The sequence below is a fragment of the Hylobates moloch genome, unplaced genomic scaffold (genome assembly GCF_009828535.3).
Source record: "Hylobates moloch isolate HMO894 unplaced genomic scaffold, HMol_V3 SCAFFOLD_12, whole genome shotgun sequence".
Classification (NCBI taxonomy): domain Eukaryota; kingdom Metazoa; phylum Chordata; class Mammalia; order Primates; family Hylobatidae; genus Hylobates; species Hylobates moloch.
In genome coordinates, this window is record NW_026652287.1 from 47,595,361 (window position 1) to 47,619,487 (window position 24,127).

The 24,127-nt window shown below is 52.8% G+C and overlaps 1 protein-coding gene across 6 annotated transcripts; it reads right to left on the reverse strand.

Moving 5' to 3' along the window:
- Window positions 1–28: 28 nt before the first annotated feature.
- On the reverse strand, window positions 29–10,615 carry DDX39A (DExD-box helicase 39A). 6 transcript variants are annotated; one of them, XM_058425924.1, is made up of 12 exons: window positions 10,103–10,169; window positions 9,546–9,601; window positions 4,196–4,407; window positions 3,770–3,897; window positions 2,716–2,808; window positions 2,198–2,381; window positions 1,424–1,542; window positions 951–1,082; window positions 745–854; window positions 512–656; window positions 246–393; window positions 29–162 (listed from the first exon to the last, which is right to left on the reverse strand). In XM_058425924.1, the coding sequence occupies exons 3-12, from the start codon at window positions 4,401–4,403 to the stop codon at window positions 146–148; spliced, it is 1,284 nt and encodes a 427-aa protein (XP_058281907.1). In that variant the 5' UTR covers window positions 4,404–4,407; window positions 9,546–9,601; window positions 10,103–10,169; the 3' UTR covers window positions 29–145. The 6 variants fall into 6 exon arrangements, with proteins under 6 accessions (XP_058281907.1, XP_032025834.1, XP_058281909.1 ...); XM_032169943.2 differs by lacking the exons at window positions 9,546–9,601; window positions 10,103–10,169 and adding an exon at window positions 10,459–10,615; XM_058425926.1 differs by lacking the exons at window positions 9,546–9,601; window positions 10,103–10,169 and adding an exon at window positions 10,247–10,258.
- Between the last annotated feature and the right edge of the window lie 13,512 nt (window positions 10,616–24,127).

Genomic DNA, 24,127 nt, shown 5'->3' on the forward strand with positions numbered 1-24,127 from the left:
CAAGAAACAGATGGGGTGGGAGCGAGGCTTCCATAATAACAAGTTTATTCTCATACAATCTCTAGCTTCTCAACAGTGGCGCCTGGAAAGGGGAGGTGAAGCTGCATGCGGGCGGCTCCAGGTGGGCGGCTCTGGCACATGGTGGTTACCGGCTCTGCTCAACTGTAAGACATGGGATGCAGTGAACCGAAGGGCCGGGGAAGGAACCCTCTGCCCCAGATCCCTGCCCTGCCCAAGGCACTTACTGTATGTGGAGATGTCTATTTCCTCTGGAAGTTCTGCCACATTAACTTCAAACCGGTCCTGGACGTCATTGAGGATTTTGGCATCATTCTCGTCAGACACAAAAGTGATGGCTAGGCCTTTGGTGCCAAAGCGACCCGCCCGGGCCACCTGCAGGCAGACAGGATCAGGGTCAGGCCACAGATACTACCTCAGGACTTGAGGAAAAGCAGGGCTGGGGTCCCACCCCACCGCCAGGGGAAAGCAACATGCCCGTGAGGCTGCTCACCCGGTGCAGGTAGGTGTCCGAGTCCTCAGGCATGTCGTAGTTAAAGACGATGTTGACTCGCTCGATGTCCATCCCCCGGCCAAACAGATTGGTGGCCACCAGGATCCGCCGCTGGAAATCCTTGAACTGCTGATAGCGTGACAGGCTGGGGTGCAGGAGAAACAAGTGGAGGCCGTCAGACACTGGGCTCCTGGTGGCGCTCCCTGCAGCCTTGGCGGGCGGCTCGCACTCACCGCTCCTCCTGGGCCATGCCCCGGTGGATGGCGATGGCCGGGAAGTTCTGCTCCACAAGGAGCTGGGCCAGGGCCATGCAGCGCTGCACTGACTTGACGAAGATTATCACCTGAGGGAAGGAGTGGCAGTCAGGGCCACACAGTCCCTTCGGCCCAGTGACCTCCCGAAGGTCCAGAGCCCCAGGACGGGCTGATGGAAGTGTCACCTGGTTAAACTCCAGCACATCCAGGAGATCAAAGAGCTTGCGGTTCTTCTCACTGTCTTTGAGTTTGACGTAGTACTGCTGCAGGCCGTGCAGCGTGAGCTTGGTCTCGTCGTCCACAAACACCTCCATGGGCTGTGTGGGAAGGGAGGTGGGAGGGGCGGGCAGGGATCACCTCTGGGCATCTCGCCTGCCCAAAACCTTCCAGTGGGCGACTCCTTTGTGCGACACTTCCCAGAGGACCTGCTGCACCAGACCTCAGTAAACATCGCTCAAAAGCTGGATGTAAGCTCTGGCCCGGCTCAGGTGTGGACCAAGCTTGACTCCCAGTTTGACAAGACCGAGGGGAGGAAAGGAGGCTCCGCCGGCTCCCAGCATCCCAGCATCCTCCGTGCCATGTGGGCCGTGCGGGTGTCCTGGGGCCCCAGGCTCCAGGCCCCGGGGAAGGCCGAAGCTGCCACTCTCGCCCTACTCACATCCTGCATGAACTTCCTGCACACAGGCCGGATGTCCTTGCTCAGGGTGGCGCTGAACATCATGCACTGCTTCTCGTGTGGTGTCAGGCGGAAGATCTCCTGCACATCCCGCCGCATGTCTGGGTGGGGAAAGCAAGACATGGGTGGACATGAGCGTCTGCCATTCAGGACCCCCACCCCAGACCAGACCCAGACCCCTCCCAACCTGTGCCAGGGAGCCAGTGGCACCGTGATGAGGGCAGAGTGAGCCGCGGGAGTGGCCAGTCCTGGTGCCTGAGGGGCTGGGGGGTGGCCAGCGAGCGCAGGCGCGGGAGGAGCTGCAATCCACTTACGCGCTGGCGCGGAGCAGCCGTGCCCGTGCGCCTCGAGCCACGCTTCAGGGAGGGGAGCCTGAGGCAGAGACAGCCGCTGGGGTGAGAGCTGCAGCTGCCTCCCAGGACACAAGCCCATCTCCCACCGGCCCTGTCGGGGCTCACTGAGGGCAGGCGGGGCCTGGAACCAACCCAACAGGTGGCAGAAGCCTCATACTCCCAGAGGTATGTGCGCATGCCTTTATGTCCAGGAGGGACGGGGGCTCGTCTGGGCCCCGTGGTCCCATTCGGCTCGGGCTCAGAAACAGCACGTCCCTCTGCCAGCAGCAGAGCTTTCCCTAAGATCACCACAGAAGCCCCACCTGCCAGCCGCCCATGTGACCCACTTAAGAGCCTTCCACCTGCTATGGGGCCCACCTAGTCGCTGACTCTCCAGCTGGGGCTGCAAGGGCAGAAGACTCACCCAGCTGCTCCAGCATCTTGTCACACTCGTCCAGCACAAAGTGCTTCACATTCTTTAGGCTGAAGCTCCTATTTCGCACGAGTGCCAGGATGCGGCCCGGGGTCCCCACCACGACATGGGGACAGTTCTTCTTCAACACTTCTTCATCCTTCTTGATGGAAAGACCACCGAAGAATACAGACACCTATGGGGATGAGGAGGAAGCTGCTCCATGCTGATACACGGCCCAAGGCCCCAACCTGCACGGCCCCAGCACCTGTGAACAGGAGGCCTCAGGGGACCAAGGCAGGCCTGAGAGCCTCCTGGGGCTCCACTCAAAGGCAGCCCCACACTGGGACCTACGCAGGCCCCTGGGAGCCATGCATAATTCATCAGGCTTTTAAGGAGCAAAAACCACCGCAAACCTCAAAGGCAGCTGCCCCTGCCAAGCTTGGTAAATGCTGGCTGGGCCAGAGCCGAGGCTAACAAAGCTGCAGAAACCAAGCGGCACCTGGTCCAGTCCAGCCCGAGGGGCTCACCTTGACGCTGGGCATGTACTTGGAGAAGCGCTCATATTCTTTGCTGATCTGGAAGGCCAGCTCCCTTGTGTGGCACATGACCAGGACCGTCACCTGGGAAGTGGCATGAGAAGAGGGCCTTCAGGCAGTGTCCTAAACCCCTTCCCCACCAGAGTCCACCCAACCCAGTCCCCCCGACACACTGCACCCAACATCACAGGCCATTTGAAGGCCCAGTCCAAATGCCTCCCACTTCTCATGGCCCTTCCCCACCCCTCACTCCCTACACCCTCCCACAGCTATTGAAACCTGTCTCCCAACACCAGGACCCGCGATGAGAAACAGAAAATGGAACAGCAAATGGCCCGCATAATGTAATGGTTAGACCTGCCCTACCCGGGTGACATGGGACCAGGAAATCCTTAGAGATAAGGATTTCCTGAATCTCGGCACTCGGGCGGCCCTGGTCTTCCCACCCGTGCCATCAGACACTGGACCACACCACAGCCCTCCACAGCACCTTCATCCTTCAAGATGTGCTGAGATAACGAGGGCACGGGCGCCAATGTGAAGCCCAATGATGTGCAGCCAGCCTGACTCAGGAGCAAGACACCAGAATTCACTGAAGTGTCTCCCCAAGATGGTGGCACACAAGACAATGGGAGAAGACAGCCAGGGCCTAACAGCAAGGACAGTGGTGACAGCTATATTCGGGGCAACCTAACCTTCACAGATGGACACTCTCTAGGTAAGTGGCATGGCAAAACAGCAACAATGCCTCTGGGGCAAGGGGCAAATTGTGGGCACTTTCCAGTTATTTTAGCTTATTGGCAATTTCTAATTTTTGTTATAACTAATTACTCTATTTTTTGAGATGGAGTCTCCCTCTGTCACCTAGGCTGGAGTGCAGTGGTGTGATCATAGCACACTGCAGCCTCGACTTCCTGGGCTCAAGCGATCCTCCAGCCTCAGCTTTCCAAAGCGCTGGGCTAACAGGTGTGAGCCACCCCATCTAGCCTACTCTACTTCCACCGCCACAGGCAGGGTGGGGCCAGGAAGGAAAGAGCCCACCCACCTGTCCGTTGACAGGCTCAATCTGCTGTAGGGTGGCCAGCACGAAGACCGCCGTCTTGCCCATCCCGGACTTGGCCTGGCACAGGACGTCCATGCCCAGGATGGCCTGGGGAATGCACTCATGCTGGACTGCAGGAGAAGCAGAGCGTGAGGGATGAGAACCTGGACGCATCCCCGTGCAGGCTCCTCACCAGTTGACCAGGGGCCCACAGTGAGGGCAATCAGAAAAGGCTGAGTCCGGACAAGGCCATAGACACCTGCAGGGCTGGGGTATCAGCCTGGTCAAAGCAGAACGCCCCGCTGCCAAGGGCAGCCACAGGCCCCGCCCTCACCCACGGCACACTGGAGGCAGCACCGCTCTGGGCGGGCAGGGCTGGTCTTGTCTTGGTGAGGACCTGGGCAAGAGGATAACACCCAGAAGGCGTACCCTCAGACGGATGCTCAAAGCCACAGTCCACGATGGCCCGCAGGAGCTCCGGCTTCAGCAGAAAGTCCCGGAAGCCAGAGCTGTGGATGGAAACGTAGGATCCCTTGATGTCTTTCTTAGGGGGAGCCGGTGTGCTCTCTTGAGGAGCCTGGGGCTCTTCTTCTTCATCATAATCCAAAAGATCGTTTTCCACATCCTGTTCTGCCATGACGCTGAGAAGAGAGAGAGGCAGGGTCCCGCGAGTGGGCACAGAAGGATGATGAAGCTTCATTCAAATGGCATTCTCTGCCGCCTCCTTCCATGAGCGAGCCCTTCAGCTCTACCTGGACTGCACCTCCCAGCTTCGCCCTGTCTCCACCTCCCCAACCTCAAGCTACCCCATCTCTCCCCCATGCCCTGCTGGCCACACCCACAGGCAGAACACCCTCCACCTCCAAGGGCTTCCCATGGCTCACAGAGTTAAAATCCCAACTCTCACCACAGGCCAGGCAATCCCCTTGGTTTAACCCCTGCTCACCTCATCCCACACAACCCCCAGCCTTGTTCAGCTGCTCAGACCCCTGGAGACCCTGCCCCAAGCCTTTGAACCTGGCTGTCACCGCCAGGAATGCTCTGCCCCCAGGTCTCTGCACAAATGCCTCCTTCTCCACACGCAAGCCTCGGCTCCAGTGAACTTCCTCAGACTATTCGGCCCAGAGAAGCCCCCTCCCTATCACTCCCCAAGGAATCCACTGGGCTTGCATAGGGCAGGAGCCCAAAGACCCCAGCGGTAGGGCTGCCAGGATGCTGGCGGGAACTGAGTTTGCGAGAGAGCAGGCAGTATCTGCCCAGCCCCAGCTTCTCCCACTCTTTGTGGTCTGCACAGGGGAATAATTAAGTGCTCTCATGAAAGGCCTCCTATTGGGCCTGGGCCAATAAAAATAAAGCTAAGAAGATGGAAAATGCAATTAATACAAAGTCTGCCTACCTCTTTGCTTTATTAATCTAATGCATACCAAGTGCCTGCTGGGTGCAAGGGACCCAAACATGAGGACAATTGTCTTTCGTCCTCCTCCCCTACCCCAGACTCCAGTCGGGGGGGTGGAGCAGAGGGCGACAGCTGCTACAATTCTTCCTGAGGCTGGATGCTGAGGATCCTAGGCCACTTCTAGCCTCACTGTCACTCATTCCCGGCTCAGAAACATCAATTCCATTCTCTCAATGGCTGTTTTCTCTCTCTCAACCTCCCTGTCCATGAGGCAGTGAATCCCACCAAGGCCCTCTGGCCAGTTCTCACCTATGCTACCATGCTGGCCCCAAGCTGCTATCACCTGTTTTTTTATTATTATTATTATTATTATTATTATTATTATTATTATTATTATTGAGACGGAGTCTTGCTCTGTCACCCAGGCTGCAGTGCAGTGGTGCAACCTCGACTCACTGCAACCTCCGCCTCCAGGGTTCAAGATTCTCCTGCCTCAGCCTCCTGGGTAGCTGGGATTACAGGTGCTTGCCACCATGGCCAGCTAATTTTTGTATTTTTGGTAGAGACAGGGTTTCACCATGTTGGTCAGGCTAGTCTCAAACTCCTGACCTCATGATCTACCCACCTCAGCCTCCTAAAGTGCTGGGATTACAGGCCTGAGCCACCGTGCCTGGCCTTATTATTATTTTTAATTAGAACAGCTTTACAGGCTAGGCGCAGTGGCTCACGCCTGTAATCCCAGCACTTTTGAGAGACCAAGGTGGGCGGGTCACCTGAAGTCAGGAGTTCGAGACCAGCCTGACCAACATGGTGAAACCCCATCTCTACTAAAAATACAAAAATTAGCCAGGCATGGTGGCAGGCGCCTATAATCCCAGCTACTCGGGAAGCTGAGGCAGAAGAATTGCTTAAACCCGGGGGGCGGAGGTTGTGATGGGCCGAAATCACGCCACTTCACTCCAGCCTAAAAAAAAAAAAAAGAAAAGCTTCACAGAGATACTTACATGCTATACAACTCACCACTTAAGGCAGACAATTCAGTGGTTTTTAGTATAGTCACAGACATGTGCAACCACTACCACATGTGCAATTTTAGAATACTTCATCACCTTGAAATAAAAGCTCCTGTACCCTTTACCTATCCATACTCTAAACACCCCACCCCAGCCCCAGGCAACCACGAATCTGCTTTCTGTTTCTATGGATTTGCCTGTTGTTGTGGACATTTCACATAAATGAAATCTTACAATTTGTGACATTTTGTGTCTGGCTTCTTTCACTCAGCACAATGTGCTCTAGCACATCGTCAGTACTCCCTTCCTTTTTTTTTCCTCCCTTTGAGACAAGGTCTTGCTCTGTTGCCCAGGCTGGAGTGGCCCAATCAAAGCACACTTCAACCTCTGCCTCCCAGGCTCAATCAAGCGATATTCCCACCTCAGCCTCCCTAGTAGCAGGAGCTACATGCGCCCGCCACCACTAATTTTTGTATTTGTAACAGAGATGGGGTTTCACCATGTTGCCCAAGCTGATCTCCAACTTCTGGGTTCAGGCGATCTGCCCACCTCAGCCTTCCAAAGTGCTGGGATTACAGGTGTGAGCCACCACACCCGGCCTCATTTCTTTCCATGGTCACCTAATGTTCCGTCTCGCCAACATACTACATTTTGCTTAACCACTGTTAGCTGGACATGTAGGTGCCATCATCTCTTGCCTGAATTAAGCCAATAGCCTCCTCCCTGGTTTCCCTGTTGCCATCCCCCAGCCCCTTCCCAGAGCAGCCAGAAAGACCCTATCAAACTAAGTCATGGCCAGGCGCGGTGGCTCACACCTGTAATCCCAGCACTTTGGGAGGCCGAGGCAGGTGGATCACCTGAGGTCAGGAGTCCAGGACTAGCCTGACCAACACAGTGAAACCCCGTCTCTACTAAAAATACCAAAAATGTGCCGGGTGTGGTGGTGCGTACCTGTAAGCCCAGCTACTTGGAGGCAGGAGAATCACTTGAACCTAGGAGGCAGAGGTTGCAGAGAGCCGAGATCACACCACGGCCCTCCGGCCTGGGCAACAGAGCAAGACTCTGTCTCTAGGACTCAATAAACAAAAAACCTAAGAGTACATTACTATTCTGCTCAAAACTTTTAATAGGTTCCTACTGTGCTTAGAAAAAAACTCGAGTCCTCACAAAGCCAGCCTACGAGGCCCCTCCTAACCCGACTCCTCTATACTCATACCTCATCTCCCCCATTGCCCCTCACTCGCCGGCCTTGCTGTCGTGTCTCAAACACACCTCAGCACCTTTACACTTGCTGTTCTTGCTGCCTGGAGAGGTCACAAATCCCCCACTTCTTTTGGGCCTCCTTTGCTCCAGAAAGGCATTTCCTTACAGCCCCAACTAAAACAGCACCGCTTCCAGTCAGCCCTGTCCTGTGAGAACAGCTAATAAGCACTCCATAGCAATGGCTGAATAAATGAACTAGAATAAAGGCATTCAGGCAGAGTTGAACATGTCTCTCTATCTGACCCTTCAAACAGGCAATCTGAAGGGGTCACTTCCCAGGCAGCAGGGAAAACAGGAGCCAAGAAAGGTCAGTCCAAAAAGCACCAGAGCCTTTTGGGGTATGGAGAGTAGGACTAGCTTGCTGGCGTCAGGGCAGAAGACAAAGCCGGAAGAGCTGGTCAGCCACAAAGGGCATGTGTTCTTGTTGTTGTTGTTTTTTGAGACAGGGTCTCGCTCTGTCACTCAAGCTGGAGTGCAGTGGTGCAATCATAGCTCACTGGAGCCTCGACCTCCCAGGCCCAGTGAGTCTCCCACCTCAGCTTCCTGTGTAGCTGGGACTACAGGTGCATGCCACCACGCCTGGCTAATTTTTGTATTTTTAGTAGAGACGGGGTTTCACCATGTTTCCCAGGCTGGTCGTGAACTCCTGGACTCAAGCAAACCTCCTGCCTCTGTCTCCCAAAGTGCTGGGATTACAGGAATGAGCCACCCACCATGCCCGGCCCGGGCCTGTGTACTTGTTAAGCAATAGGGAATTGCTAATTAGATTGGAGCTGAGTCCTCAATCAGGATCTGCCCAAGAGTACTGTAATTTACTCCTCTGATGAAGGGGGAGGTTAAGACCAGCAGCAGGGAAAACCAGTCACCAAATGAAAGAGAAGTAACCAGGGTAGGGGCGTGAGGTAAGGAAAGAAAGGGTGGGACACGCCACAAGACAGGAACATCCCCTGAGCAATCCATGGGTAGAGAAGAGCCACAGTCTATTCTGGGCTCCAAATCTAGGTGGCCAAGAGATGGTGTATTTTAAGGAAATAAAGCAAAGTTGTTTTGTTGGTGGGGAAACAAATTTGGGGCAGGCCCGGCATGGTGCCTCACTTCTGTAATCCCAGCACTTTGAGAAGCCAGGGTGGGAGGATGGCTTGAGCCCAGGAGTTCGAGACCAACCTGGACAGTAAGTCGAGACCGCGTCTACACAAAAATAATTTTTTAAAAAGTAGCCGGGTGGGTGGGGGCAGGGGGGAGGGATAGCATTAGGAGATATACCTAATGCAAATGACGAGTTAATGGGTGCAGCACACCAACATGGCACATGTATACATATGTAACAAACCTGCACGTTGTGCACATGTACCCTAAAACTTAAAGTATAAAAAAAAAAAAGACATAGCCCAAGGGGCACCTTCTATGTAGCAGAGGCTAAAAAATAAATAGAAATTAAAAAAAAAAAAAAATTAGCCCGGTGTGGTGGCATGGGCCTGTAGTCCTAGCTACTTGGGAGGCTGTGCCGGGAGGATCGCTTGAGCCAGGAGGTCGAGGCTGCCAGTGATGGCGCCATGGCATTCCAGCCTGGGTGACAGAGGAAGACCCTTTCTCAAGAAAAATAAATTTAAAAAAAGAAACTGGGGCCCGGCGTGGTGGCTCATGCCTGTAATCCCAGCACTTTGGGAGGCGAAGCAGACGGATCACTTGAGGTCAGGGATTAGAGACAAGGCTGGGCAACATGGTGAAACCCCGTCTCTACCACAAATACAAAAATTAGCCGGATGTGCTTGCTTGAACCCGGGAGACAGAGGCTGCAGTGAGCCAAGATAGTGTCACTGCACTCCAGCCTGGGCGACAGAGCAAGGCTCTGTCTCAAAAAAAAAAAAAAAAAAAAAAAGACAGAGAGAGATAAATTGGGGTAAACCGAATCTGCTAAGATAAAATTTTCGAGAAATTGGGCTGGACAGGATCTAAAGCTCAAAACTGATTAGATCAGGAAAGGATCCGGCGGGGTTTTCCCCGCCCAAAGTGGGTGGCCACGACCGCTGAGGCGCCAGGAGCGCATGAACTTGAAAGTTGACAGCGGGGAACTCACAACCCAGACACGCCACGTGTACCCAGTTACCCTCAAGTGTCCCCAGGCAGGCTTTCCACCCCGGAGTTTATTCCCACCTGGAGACTCCTATTTCCAAAAGAAAGTCTTTTTTTTTCTTTTTTTTTTGAGGCAGAATCTCGCTCTGTCACTCACGCTGGAGTGCAGTGTCGCTATCTCGGCTCACTGTAACCTCCACCTCCCGGATTCAAGTGACTCTCGAGCCTCAGCCTCCCGAGTAGCTGGGACCACAGGCGCTCGCCACCACGCTCGGCTGATTTTTTTTGTATTTTGAGTAGAGACGAGGTTTCACCATGTTGGCCAGGCTGGTCTCGAACTCCTGACCTCAAGTGATCCGCCCTCCTTGGTCTCTCCCAAAGTACTGAGATTACAAGAGCCACCGCGCCCGGCCTTCCAAAATAAGGTCTTATTTGCCCTAAATTTCAGAATCCCGAATCCCGTAAAAAGTAGACCAAGAAGAAGGTAGACTAGGAAAGGGGTCAAGTCCCTCGGTCCCAAAGAAACCCCTGACAACTGGAAGCTCCGACTTCTCCCACCCAGGACCCAGACCCCGGCGTCACCCCCTCGTCCCTCTCCAAATGGCCCCAGGCCGCCGCGAGGTCTATTCGGACGAACTGACAGACTCCAAGTGGGGCTCGGAGCCCCGTCGGCCATGACAGCCCCTCCCAGAAGCGGGCCCCGACCCCGAGCCCCGAGTCCCGAGCCCCGAGCACCTCGCGCCAACGGCCGGCCTACCCCTAGCGCATGCGCCCCGGTGCCCAACGGCTAACACACAGCGCTCTAACACACCAACCGCCCCGCCCCCGCCCCCCCGTCTCGCGACCCTTCTCCTCCTCCCCTTAGCTCCCAACGCCTCCCCTCGTCCTCTCGCTCTCAGTTCAGACGTCCCCACACCGCGGCCCCGCGCCCGGGATCAGCCGCTCACCTGGCTCCCCGTTCTTCTCCGCGTGCTGCTAAGAGAGGCTTCTGACTTCGGTTTTCCGCCGGGGGCTCAGACACGAGCTGCCGCGCTTCCTGTTTCTTGCGTCGGGCTGCTGCTCTGCTCACTGGGCCGCTGCCTTTTCATTCAAGAGCGGCCGAAGCGGTGATTGGGTCCTGTGGAAGGGACCGGGAGATTATTGGCGGAGACGGGAAGAGGGCGTGCCCCACGCCTCGCGTTTATTGGTCAATCTAAAAGTAGGCGCGCCCCAGTGAGCCGACAGACTGGCTCCTGCAGCGCGCGGTCTCGTGATCTGGGTGTGGTGCTCGGTGGGAGCCGCCATGGTTTTTTTTTTTTTTTTTCGAGACGGAGTCTCACTCTTTCACCCAGGCTGGAGTGCATGCAGTGGCGCGATCTCGGCTCACTGCAGGCTCCGCCCCCCGGGGTTCACGCCATTCTCCTGCCTCAGCCTCCCTTGTAGCTGGGACTACAGGCGCCTGCCACCTCGCCCGGCTAATTTTTTGTATTTTTAGTAGAGACGGGGTTTCACCGTGTTAGCCAGGATGGTCTCGATCTGCTGACCTCGTGATCCGCCCGCCTCGGCCTCCCAAAGTGCTGGGATTACAGGCGTGAGCCACCGCGCCCGGCCAGGAGCCGCCATGTTTAGTACTGATAACTGAAGACCAGATGGTAGCCTCTTGGCGTGTGCCCCACTCTTTCGAAGAGTGGCTTCTGCGCTGGGCGCTGAAACCGGAACTGTCCCAGTTGCTATCAATCTGCGGCCTGGGGGGTCCTCCACAGTGTAGGCTCTGAAAAGAATAGGGAGCTTGGAATGACTCAAATAGAACATTTTGCAGTATTTGGATTTCTATCGCTCCACGATAGTTTTGTCTCCTTGAATTTCACATTAGTAGAAACATGCAATAGGTTGTCTTTTGTGTCTGACTTTTGCTCAACAAAGCTTTTTTTTTATTTTGAGTCGTAGTCTGGCTCTGTCACCCAGGCTGGAGTGCAATGGCACTGAGAGGTGACAGCATGCTGGCAGTCCTCACAGCCCTCGCTTGCTCTCGGTGCCTCCTCTGCCTGGGCTCCCACTTTGGCGGCACTTGAGGAGCCCTTCAGCCCACCGCGGCACTGTGGGAGCCCCTTTCTGGGGTGGCCAAGGCGGGAGCTGGCTCCCTCAGCTTGCAGGGAGGTGTGGAGGAAGAGGCACCAGCGGGAACCGAGGCTGCGCGCGGCGCTTACGGGCCGCTGGCGTTCCTGGTGGGTGTGGGCTTGGCGGGCCCCCCAACTCAGAGCAGCCGGCCGGCCCTGCTGGCCCTGGGCAATGAGGGGCTTAGCACCCAGGCCAGTGGCTGTGGAGGGTGTACTAGGTCCCCCAGCAGTGCCAGCCCACCGGCGCTGCGCTCGATTTCTCATCGGACCTTAGCTGCCTTCCCACGGGGCAGGGCTCGAGACCTGCAGCCCGCCATGTCTGAGCCTCCCATCCCCTCCATGGGCTCCTGTGCGGCCCGAGCCTCCCCGACGAGCGCCAACCCCTGCTCCAGAGTGCCCAGTCTCATCAACCACCCAAGGGCTGAGGAGTGCGAGTGCACGGCACAGGACTGGCAGGCAGCTCCACCTGCAGCCCCGGTGCAGGATCCACTGGATGAAGCCAGCTGGGCTCCTGAGTCTGGTGGAGATGTGGAGAAACTTTATGTCTAGCTCAGGGATTGTAAATACACGAATCAGCACCCTGTGTCTAGCTCAGGGTCTGTGAATGCACCAGTCGACACTCTGTATCTAGCTGCTCTGGTGGGGCCCTGGAGAATCTTTATGTCTAGCTCAAGGATTTTAAATACACCAATCGGCACTCTGTATCTAGCTCAAGGTTTGCAAACACACCAATCAGCACCCTGTGTCTAGCTCGAGGTCTGTGGATGCACCAATCCATACTTGTGTCTGGCTGCTCTGGTGGGGCCTTGGAGAACCTTTGTGTCGATACTCTATATCTAACTGATCTGATGGGGACGTGGAGAACTTTTATGTCCAGCTCAGGGATGGTAAACGCACCAATCAGCGACCAGTCAGAACAGACCATTTGGCTCTACCATTCAGCAGGACGTGGGTGGGGCCAGATAAGAGAATAAAAGCAGGCTGCCTGAGCCAGCAGTGGCAACCCGCTCGGGTCCCCTTCAACACTGTGGAAGGTTTGTTCTTTCGCTCTTTGCAATAAATCTGGTGACTGCTCACTCTTCAGGTCCACACTGCTTTTATGAGCTGTAACACTCACTGCGAAGGTCTGCAGCTTCGCTCCTGAAACCAGCGAGACCACGAGACCACCGGGAGGAACAAACAACTCCAGACGTGCCGCCTTAAGAGCTGTAACACTCACTGTGAAGGTCTGCAGCTTCACTCCTGAGCCAGCGAGACCATGAACCCACCAGAAGGAACAAACTCCGAACACATGTGAACATCAGAAGGAACAAACTCCAGACACGCCACCTTTAGAACTGTAACACTCACCATGAGGATCTGTGGCTTCATTCTTGAAGTCAGTGAGACCAAGAACCCACCAATTCTGGACACAGCACGATCTCTGCTCACCACAACCCCCGCTTCTCGGGTTCAAGCGATTTTCCTGCCTCAATCTCCTGAGTAGCTGAGACTGCTGGCGCCCGCCGCCACATCTGGCTAATTTCCATATTTTTAGTAGAGATGGGGTTTCACCATGTTGGCCAGGCTGGTCTCGAACTCCTGGCCTCATGTGATCTGCCCATCTCAGCCTCCCAAAGTGCTGGGATTACATGAACCACCCTGCCTGGCCACAACAAAGTGTTTTTGAGAGTTGTCATGTTGTGGGGATATCAACAGCTCGTTATTTTTTATTGCTGAGTGGTATTTCATTGTGTGGCTGTACTATAATGTGGCCAATATAGTTTCACCCACCTGTTCTTGGCCAATTGATTGTTTCCGGTCTTTGGCCACTGTTAATAGAGCTTGTATTGTAAGAGTATTTTGGGGAAGATAAATTTTCATTTCTTTTAAATACCTAGGAGTGGCATGGTGGCATGGTCACTAAGCTTTATTAGGTCCTGGCAGATTTATTTTTCTATCATCCTTCCTCTTTCCCTCCACTTTCTTTTTTTTTTTTTTTTTTTTGAGACGGAGTCTCGCTCTGTCTCCCAGGCTGGAGTGCAGTGGCGCGATCTCGGCTCACTGCAAACTCCACCTCCCGGGTTCACGCCATTCTCCTGCCTCAGCCTCTCCGAGTAGCTGGGACTACAGGCGCCCGCCACCACGCCCGGCTAATTTTTTTTGTATTTTTAGTAGAGACGGGGTTTCACAGCGGTCTCGATCTCCTGACCTCGTGATCCGCCCGCCTCGGCCTCCCAAAGTGCTGGGATTACAAGCGTGAGCCACCGCGCCCGGCCCCCTCCACTTTCTTCTTTCTTTCTTCAGGGTGTCACTCTGTTACCTATCATGCCCAACTAATTTTAAAAAATTTTGTAAAGGTGGGGTTTTGCAGGCCGAGCGTGGTGGCTGACACCTGTAATCCCAGCACTTTGGGAGGCTGAGGTGGGTGGATTACTTGAGGTCAGGAATTTGAGACCAGCCTGGCCAACATGGTGAAACTCTGTCTCTACTAAAAATAGAAAAATTAGCCAGGCGAGTTGGCAGGCGCCTGTAATCCCAGCTACTCGCGAGGCTGAGGCAGGAGAATGGCGTGAACTCGAGAGGCAGAGCTTGCAGTGAGCCGAGATCGCGCCACTGCACTCCAGCCTCAGTGACAGAGAGAGATTCCGTCTCAAAAAAAAAAAAGAAAAGAAAATGCTAAGTAAAGAAAGGATCAGCCGGGCAGCATGGCTCCTGCCTATAATCCCAGCACTTTGGGAGACCAAGGAGGGCGGTTCACTTGAGGTCAGGAGTTTGAGACCAGCCTGACCAACATGGAGAAACCCCGTCTATACTAAAAATGCAAAATTAGCCGGGCGTGGTGGCACATACCTGTAATCCCAGCTACTCGGGAGGCTGAGGCAGGAGAATCGCTTGAACCTGGGAGGTGGAGGTTGCAGTGAGCCAAGTTCGCACCATTGCACTCCAGACTGGGCAACAAGAGTGATCACTTAAGGCCAGGAGTTCAAGACCAGCCTAGGCAACATAGTGAGACCTCATCTATACAAAAAATAAAATAAAATAAAAATTAGCCAAGCATGGTGGCTGATACCTGTACTCCCAGCTACTCGGGAGGCTGAGGCAGGAGGATTGCTCCAGCCCAGGAGTTTGAGGCTTCAGTGAGTTATGATTGTGCCACTGCACTCCAGCCTGGGTGAAAGAGTGAGACCCAGTCTCTAAAATAAATGAATAAATAACACATTGTAATTAAAGTCAAAGTCACGGCCGGGTGCAGTGGCTCACACCTGTAATGCCAGCACTCTGGGAGGCTGAGGCGGGCAGATCACCTGAGGTTGGGAGTTGGAGACCAGCCTGACCAACATGGAGAAACCCCATCTCTACTAAAAATACAAAATTAGCCAGCCGTGGTGGCATATGCCTGTAATCCCAGCTATTCGGGAGGCTGAGGCAGGAGAATCGCTTGAACCTGGGAGGCGGAGGTTGCATTGAGCCAAGATTGCACTATTGCACTCCAGCCTGGGCAACAAGAGCAAAACTCTGTCTCAAAATAAAAAGTTGAAGTCACCTGTGCTTCACTCCAATTCCTTTCCTCCCAGTACAGAAACAATGTCTTAAAGAAAAGCAGTCATACTGAACAGTTACTGCACCCAGCTTTACAAGAATTACAGTCATGGGGTCACATAATGACAGGGACATGTTGAGAAATGTCTCCTTAGGCAATCTTGTCATTGTGTGAACATCATGGAGTTTGATACAGTTTGGATGTTTGTCCCCTCCAAATCTCATGTTGAAATGTGATCGTTCTTGAGCCCAGGAGGTTGGGGCTGCAGTGAGCCATGTATGTGCCACTGCACTCCAGCCTGGGCAACAGAGTGAGACTGTCTAAAAAATAAATAAATAAAAAGAGGAAAGAGACCAGGCGCGGTGGCTCACGTCTGTAATCCCAGCACTTTGGGAGGCCGAGGTGGGCGGATCATGAGCTCGGGAGATCGAGACCATCCTGGCTAACACAGTGAAACCCTGTTTCTACTAAAAATACAAAAAAAGAGCCGGGCGTGGTGGCAGGCACCTGTAATCCCAGCTACTCGGGAGGCTGAGGCAGGAGAATGGCGTGAACCCGGGAGGTGGAGCTTGCAGTGAGCCGAGATTGCGTCACTGCACTTTAGCCTGGGTGACAGATCAAGACTCCATTAAAAAAAAAAAAAAAAAAAAGGCTGAGCGCAGTGGCTCACACATGTAATCCCAGCTACTTGGGAGGCTGAGGCAGGAGAATCGCTTGAACCCGGGAGGCCAAGGCTGCAGTGAGCCGAGATCACGCCACTGTACTCCAGCCTGGGCGACAGAGCAAGACTGTCTCAAAAAGAAAAAAAATAGAGAAAAGAAAGAAAGAAGGAGAAGCAGGAAAGAAAGAAAGAAGGAAAGAAATGAAAGAGAAAGAAGGAAAGAAACAAAATAAAGAATAAAAATAAAAAATAAAACAAAAAATAAAAGTAATGGAAAGAAAGAAGAGAAAAAAGAGGCTGGGCGCAGTGGCTTACGCCTGTAATCCCAGCACTTTGGGAGGCTGACGTGGGCGGATCACGAGGTCAGGAGATCGAGACCATCCTGGCTAACACGGTGAAACCCCGTCTCTACTAAAAATACAAAAAATTAGCCAGGCGCGGTGGCAGACGCCTGTAGTCTCAACTACTCCAGAGGCTGAGGCAGGAGAATGGCGTGAACCTGGGAGGTGGAGCTTGCAGTGAGCTGAGATAGCGCCACTGCAGTCCGGCCTGGGTGAAAGAGCGAGACTCTGTCTTAAAAAAAAAAAAAAGAAGAAGAAGAAAAAGAATAAAACAAAAATAAAGAAGAAAGAAAAAGGAAGGAAGGAAGGGTAAACGAAGGAAGGCAGGCAGGCAGGCAGGCAGACGGGTGATCCGCAGTGTTGGATGTGGGACCTAGTGGGAGGTCTTTTTGGTCACGAGGGCAGATCCCTCATGAATTTCTTAGTGACATTTCCATGGTAAAGTGAGTTCTCCCTCTATTCATGAGATTGCTGATCGTTTAAAAGAGCACAGCACTGCTGTCCTCTCTGGATCTGGCTTCCTTCCTGTCTCACCATGGAATGCCTGCTCCCCTTCCCCTTCAACTATGATTGGAAACTTTCCAAGGCCCTCCCAGAAACAAATGCTAGTGTCATGCTTCTGGTACAGTCTGCAGAACTGTGAGCCAAATAAACCTCTTTATAAATTACCCAGACTCAGGTATTCCTTTATAGCAATGCAAACTGACCTAGACAAGGGAACTTAGATAAACCTCGATGGGTCCGGGTATGGTGGTTCACTCCCAGCACTTTGGGAGGCCAAGGCGGGTGGATCACGAGGTCAGGAGTTTGAGACCAGCCTGGCCAACATGGTGAAACCCTGTCTCTACTAAAAATACGAAAATTAGCTGGGTATGGTGGTGCACACCTGTAATCCCAGCTACTCAAGAGGCTGAGGCAGGAGACTCACTTGAACCAGGGAGGCGGAGGTTGCAGTGAGCCGAGATCCTGCCATTGCACTCCAGCACTCCAGCCTGGGCAACAGAGTGAGACTCCATCTCAAAAAAAAAAAAAAAAAAAACCTAGATGGTATGGCTACTACACATGTAGGCTATGTGGTGTAGCCCAGCAGTCCCCAACCTTTTTGGCACCAGGGACCTGTATGATGGAAGACAATTTTTCCATGGATGTAAGGAGGGTGAATGGTTTTGGGATGAAACTGTTCCACCTCAGATCATCAGGCATTAGTTAGATTCTCATAAGGAATGGGCAACCTAGATCCCTCACATGCACAGTTCACAACAGGGTTGAGCTGCTATGAGAATCTAATGCTGTTGCTGATCTGAGAGGAGGCAGAGCTCAGGCGGTAGGTAATGCTCACCCGTCACTCACCTCCTGCTGTGTGGCCTGGTCCCTGACAGGCCAGGAGGCCGGGGAGGGGTGGGGGTGGGGACCCCTGCTATATAAAGCCTACTGCCCCTAGGCTACCAACCTGGACAGTGTGTAACTGTCTGAATACTGTAGGCAATTGCAACACAATGCTAAATATTTGTTTTGTTGTTTTCACCTTCATCTTCTTTGTGATGTTACAATGGTAGGTATTTGGATATCTATACATATCAAAACATAGAAAAGCTACTGGGTGCAGTGGCTCACACATGTAATCCCAGAACTTTAGAAGGCTGAGGCAGGAAGTTCAAGACTAGCTTGGGCAATGTGGTGAGACCTCTTCTCTACCAAATAAAAAAAAAAGCTAAAAAGCTACTTCATATACATTTCCTTTCATTTCCCTTTTTACTTTTCCCATTTACTCTTTTTTTTTTTTTTTTTTTTTTTTTGAGACGGAGTTTCACTCTTGTTGCCCAGGCTGGAGTGCAATGGCACGATCTCGGCTGACTGCAACCTCCACCTCCTGGGTTCAAGTGATTCTCCTGCCTCAGCCTCCCCATTACAGGCACCTGCCACCACGCCCGACTAATTTTTCTTTTTTTTTCAAACAGGGTCTGGGCCGGGTACAGCGGCTCACGCCTGTAATCCCAGCACTTTGGGAACCGAGGCGGGTGAATCACCTGAGGTCAAGAGTTCAAAAACAGCCTGGCCAAAATGGAGAAACCCCGTCTCTACTAAAACTACAAAAATTAGCTGGGCATGGTGGCAGGCACCTGTAATCCCAGCTACTCAGTTGTCTGAGGCAGAATAATCTTGTAAACCCGGGAGGTGGAGGCTGCAGTGAGCTGAGATCACACCACTGCACTCCAGCCTGGGCGACAGAGTGAGACTCTGTCTCAATAAATAAATAAATAATATAGGCCGGGCACGGTGGCTCATGCCTGTAATCCCAGCACTTTGGGAGGCCGAGACGGGCGGATCACGAGGTCAGGAGATAGAGACCATCCTGGCTAACACGGTGAAACCCCGTCTCTACTAAAAAATACAAAAAAAAAAATTGGCCGGGCGTGGTGGCGGGCGCCTGTAGTCCCAGCTACTCAGGTGGCTGAGGCAGGAGAATGGCGTGAACCCGGGAGGCGGAGCTTGCAGTGAGCCAAGACTGCGCCACTGCACTCCAGCCTGGGCGACAGAGCGAGACTCCATCTCAAAAAATAAAATAAAATAATATAAATAAGAATAAAAAAATAAACAGGCTGGCTGTCACTCGGGCCATAGTGCCAGGTGAGATCTCAGCTCACTGTAACCTCCACCTCCTGGGCCCACTAATTTTTGTATTTTTTAGAAGAAATGGAGTTTTGCCATGTTGTCCAGGCTGCTCTGGAACTCCTGAGCTCAAGCAATCTTCTCGCCTCTGCCTCCCCAAAGTGCTAGGATTATAGGCATGAGCCACCCCGCCCAGCCTCCTTTACTTTATACATTTTTTCACTTTATATATATGTGTGTGTGTGTGTGTGTGTGTGTGTGTGTGTGTTTGATACAAATGGTATCAGACTGCATCATTTTCTTTCTTTCTCTTTAGTATCATTATTAAAAAATAACTAGAGGCTGGGCCCAGTGGCTCCTGCCTGCAATCCCAGCACTTTGGGAAGCTGAGGTGGGTGGATTACTTGAGGTCAGGAGCTCGAGACCAGCCTGGCCAACATGGTGAAACCCCGTCTCTAGTAAAAACACAAAAAATTAGGCAGGCGCGGTGGCACACGCCTGTAATCCCAGCTACTCAGGAGGCTGAGACAGGAGAATTGCTTAAACCTGGGAGGCAGAGGTTGCAGTGAGCCGAGATTGCGCCATTGCACTTCAGCCTGGGTGACAGAGCAAGATTTTGTCTCAATAATAATAATAATAATAACTAGAGATGATGTTCTCCCTATGCCGCCCAGGCTGGTCTAGAACTCCTGTCCTCTGTAATCCTCCCACCTCTGCCTCCCAGAGTACTGGGACTACAGGCCTGAGGCACTATGCTTAGTCCTTTTTGTTTTTTTTTTTTTGAGACAGTCTTGCTCTGTTGCCCAGGCTGGAGTGCAGTGGCACGATCTCGGCTCACTGCAACCTCCACCTCCCAGGTTCAAGCGATTCTCCTGCCTCAGCCTCCCGAGTAGCTGGGATTACAGGCGCCCACCACCACGCCCAGCTAATTTTTATATTTTAGTACAGACAGGGTTTCACCATATTGGCCAGGCTGCTCTCCAATTCCTGACATTGTGATCCTCCCATCTCGGCCTTCCAAAGTGCTGGGATTACAGGCGTGAACCACCGCGCCCGGCCTTTTTTTTGTATTTTTAGTAGAGACGGGGTTTCACCGTGTTAGCCAGGACAGTCTCAATCTCCTGGCCTCGTGATCCACCTGCCTCGGCCTCCCAAAGTGCTGGGATTACAGGCGTGAGCCACCGCGCCCAGCCCACCTTGCAATTTTCTAGCTTGTCTTTCCCAAGTTTACTCCAGTATCTGCTCTTCAGGGAAGCCTACACTGACTGCTTCCTCTGAAGTGAGATGGCTACCCCCTCCAGCCTTTGCAGTCTGGGATACCTTTCACCTGATACCTCATACTGCGCCCACTCATTCCTTTCACAAAGACGGAAGTAGCACAGGCTCTGTGCAATTTCAGGGAGGAGTAACATGCAAAATAATCAAACAGGGCCAAGGGCCAGAAATGACATTGGTGTGGTCTGGGAAGATTGCTCAGAAGATGTTACATTTAAACAGATAACTAAATGAGCAAAAGGGGCCAGCCTTGGAGAGATGTGATAGAAGGGCATTCCAGAACAGATAACAGCCAGTGCAAGGGCCATATGGTTGGAAGTAAGGTGAGACTATTTGTTTTTGTTTTTTTTTTTTTGACAGTGGGAGGTGGTTTTTTTGTTTCTTTGGTTTCACTCTGTTGCCCAGGCTGGAATGTAGTGGCACGATTTTTGTTTTTTATTTGAAACGGAGTCTTGCTCTGTCACCCAGGCCAGAGTGCATGGCACTCTCTCGGCTCACTGCAACCTCTGCCTCCCGGGTTCAAACAATTCTCTGCCTCAGCCACCCAAGTAGCTGGGATTACAGGCACCCGCCACAATGCCTGGATAATTTTTGTATTTTTAGTAGAGATGGGGTTTCACCATCTTGGCCAGGCTGGTCTTGAATTCCTGACCTTGTGATCCACCTGCCTTGGCCTCCCAAAGTGCTGGGATAACAGGTGTCAGCCACTGAGCCTGGACTTTTTTTTTTTTTTTTTTGAGATGGAGTCTCACTCTATTGCCCAGGCTGGAGTGCAATGGCATGATCTCGGCTCACTGCAACCTCTGCCTCCCAGGTTCGAGTTATTCTCCTGTCTCAGCCTCCCAAGTAGCTGGGATTATAGGCGCGCACCACCACACCCAACTAATGTTTGTATTTTCCGTAGAGACAGGGTTTCACTATGTTTCACCGTGGTCTCGATCTCCTGACCTTGTGATCCGCCCGCCTCGGCCTCCCAAAGTGCTGGGATTACAAGCGTGAGCCACCGCGCCCGGCCCACATCCAGCTAATTTTTTGTATTTAATAAACACAGGTTTCACCATGTTGGTAAGGCTGGTCTCGAACTCCTCACCTCAAGTGATCCACCTGCCTCTGCCTCCCCAAGTGCTGGGATTACAGGCACGTCCGGCCCAATGGCACAATCTTGGCTCACTGCAGCCTCCACCTCCTGGGTTCAAGAGATTCTCGAGCCTCCGCCTCCCAAGTAGCTGGGATTAAAGGCGTCTGCCACCACAGCTGGCTAATTTTTTTTGTATTTTCAGTAGAGATGGGGTTTCACCATGTTGGCCAAGCTGGTCTCGAACTCCTAACCTAAGGTGATCAACCTGACACAGCCTCACAAAGTCCTGGGATTACAGGCATGATCCACTGCGCCTGGCCAAGGTGAGACTATTTGAAGAACGTAGTGAAGGCTAATGTTGCTGGATGGGGGTGAGGAGAGTGAGGTGTTTGGACAGGTGGGCAGAAAAGTCTGACAAGACCGCCGTGTAGGCCGGGTAAGGAGTATGAAGTTTTTCGTAAGTCTGCTGGGAAACCAGGTGCAGGCACGTTTTCCTGCAGGGAGAAGCAAGGATGGTGATGGTGTGATTTAGGATTTCCAAAGCCCCAGAGTGAATTAGAGAGGGGTAAGAACAGCTGCAAGGATGTGCTGGTGCAGTTATCATATTTTGTTGAGATTGTACAATTAGTCCTTTGTCTCCCCCCCGCACTGCTTTTTTTGTTGTTGTTTTTTTGAGTCTTGCACTGTCTCCCAGGCTGGAGTGCAGTAGCATGATCTTGGCTCACTGCAACCTCTGCCTCCCGGGTTCAAGCAATCTCCTACCTCAGCTTCCTGAGTAGCTGGGATTACAGGCATGTGCCACCACACCCGGCTAATTTTTGGATTTTTAGTAGAGGCGGGGTTTTGCCATGTTGGCCAGGCTGGTCTCGAACTCCTGACCTCAGATGATCTGCCTGCCTCGGCTTCCCAAAGTGCTGGGATTACAGGCATGAGCCACCGTGCCCGGCAACCACCCCCCACTCCTTTTTTATTTTTATTGTTTTTGAGACGGAGTCTTGCTTTGTTGCCCAGTCTGGAGTACAGTGGTGGGATTTTGGCTCAATGCAACCTCTGCCTCCCACGTTCAAGCAATTCTGGTGCCTCAGCCTCCTGAGTAGCTGGGACTACAGGCGTGCGCCACCATGCCTGACTCTGTCTCCCCACCCCCTTTGTTTGTTTGTTTTTTGAGACGGAGTCTTGCTCTTGTTGCCCAGGCTAGAGTGCAATGGTGCAATCTTGGCTTGCTGCAACCTCCACCTCCCGGATTCAAGTGATTCTCCTGCCTTAGCCTCCCGAGTAGCTGGGACTACAGGCACTCACCACCACACCCGGCTAATTTTTTTTGTATTTTTAGTACAGATGGGGTTTCACCATGTTGGCCAGGCTGGTCTCAAACTCCTGATCTCAGGTGATCCAGCCACCTCGGCCTTCCAAAGTGCTGGGATTACAGGCTTGAGCCACCGCACCTGGCCATGTCTCCCCTTTTAAAGTGCAAACAAAGTGTGGCTGGACGTGGTGGCTCATACCTGTAATCCCAGCATTTTGGGAGGCCGAGATGGGAGGATTACTTGAGGCCAGGAGTTCAAGACCATCCTGGGCAACACAGTGAGACTTCATCTCTGCAAAAAATTAAAAAAAAAAAAAAAAAAAGAATTAGCCAGGCATAGTAATGCATGCCTGCAGTCCCAGCTACTCAAGGGGCTGAGGTGGGAGGATCACTTGAACCTGGGAGGTTGAGGCTGCGCTGCAGTGAGCTGTGATCTCACCCACTGCACTCTAGCCTGGGTGACAGAATGAGACTTTGTCTCCAAGAAAAAAAAAAAAAGGCCTGAACTGCAACTTTATTTCCAGTGCCACCAAACTCCCCAGTGGGTCTCTGTAAATATTCACTGAGTAAATGAATGCCTGAAGGGTGGAGCGAGAATTTGGCTGGTTTCCCCAGCTCCATCTGAGGAGGCAGCCTGGGACCTCACAGGCAGGGGAGGGAGGGCCCATCCCTGTGCAAGGTGGTTCCAGACAACCCAATCCCTCGGCCCCCATGAAACCTCACTCTGCCTTGTCCTCCTCATCTGTAGAATGAGTGGGCTGGAGAATTAGAGGGAGCTACTTCGTTTCTCAGGGAAAGGGCCACAGACATCCTGGCTGGATGATTGGGGTAAGGGACTTCTCAGCTTACTCACCTGCAAAACTGGAGCAAAAGAACTAGTTTGGGCCAAGCTTGATGGCTCATGCCTGTAATCCCAGCATTTCAGGAGGCCAATGCAGAAGAATTGCTTGAGCCCAGGAGTTCAAGACCAGACTGGGCAATATTATGAGATCCAGTATCTATACACACACACAAAATTTTTTTTTTTTTTTTTTGAGACAGAGTCTTGCTCTCTCCCCCAGGCTGGAGTGCAGTGGCGCGATCTCGGCTCACTGCAAGCTCCGCCTCCCGGGTTCGCGCCATTCTCCTGCCTCAGCCTCCCGAGTAGCTGGGACTACAGGCACCCGCCACCGCGCCCAGCTAATTTTTTGTATTTTTTTAGTAGAGACGGGGTTTCACCGTGTTAGCCAGGATGGTCTCGATCTCCTGACCTTGTGATCCGCCCACCTCGGCCTCCCAAAGTGCTGGGATTACAGGCTTGAGCCACCGCGCCCGGCACAAAAAAATTTTTTTGAAAACAACTAGCCGGACATGGTGGTGCACACCTGTGGTCCCAGCTACCTGGGAGGCTGAGGCAGGAGGATCGTTTAAACCTGCAAGGTGGAAGCTGCAGTGAGCTGTGATGGCACCACTGCACCCCAGCCTGAGTGACAGAGTGAGACCTTGTCTCTAAATAAATAAATATCAGGCTTGGCGCAGTGGCTCACACCTGTAATCCCAGCACTCTGGGAGGCCAAGGTGGGCAGATCACCTGAGGTCAGGAGTTCGAGACCAGCCTGACCAATGTAGAGAAAGCCCATCTCTGCTAAAAATACAAAATTAGCCGGGTGTGGTGGCACATGCCTGTAATCCCAGCTACTTGGGAGGCTAAGGCTGGGAATTGTTTGAACCAGGGAGGCAGAGGTTG

Bases quoted from the DNA above. Each gene is read 5' to 3' on its own strand.
- DDX39A (XM_032169943.2), bottom strand. From the start codon at position 4,403: ATGGCAGAACAGGATGTGGAAAACGATCTTTTGGATTATGATGAAGAA. The intron at 2,382-2,715 runs GTGAGCCCCTCG...TCATCCCCATAG, and splicing joins AGTACATGCCCAGCGTCAAG to GTGTCTGTATTCTTCGGTGG. The intron at 394-511 runs GTGAGCAGCCTC...GTCTGCCTGCAG, and splicing joins CGGACACCTACCTGCACCGG to GTGGCCCGGGCGGGTCGCTT.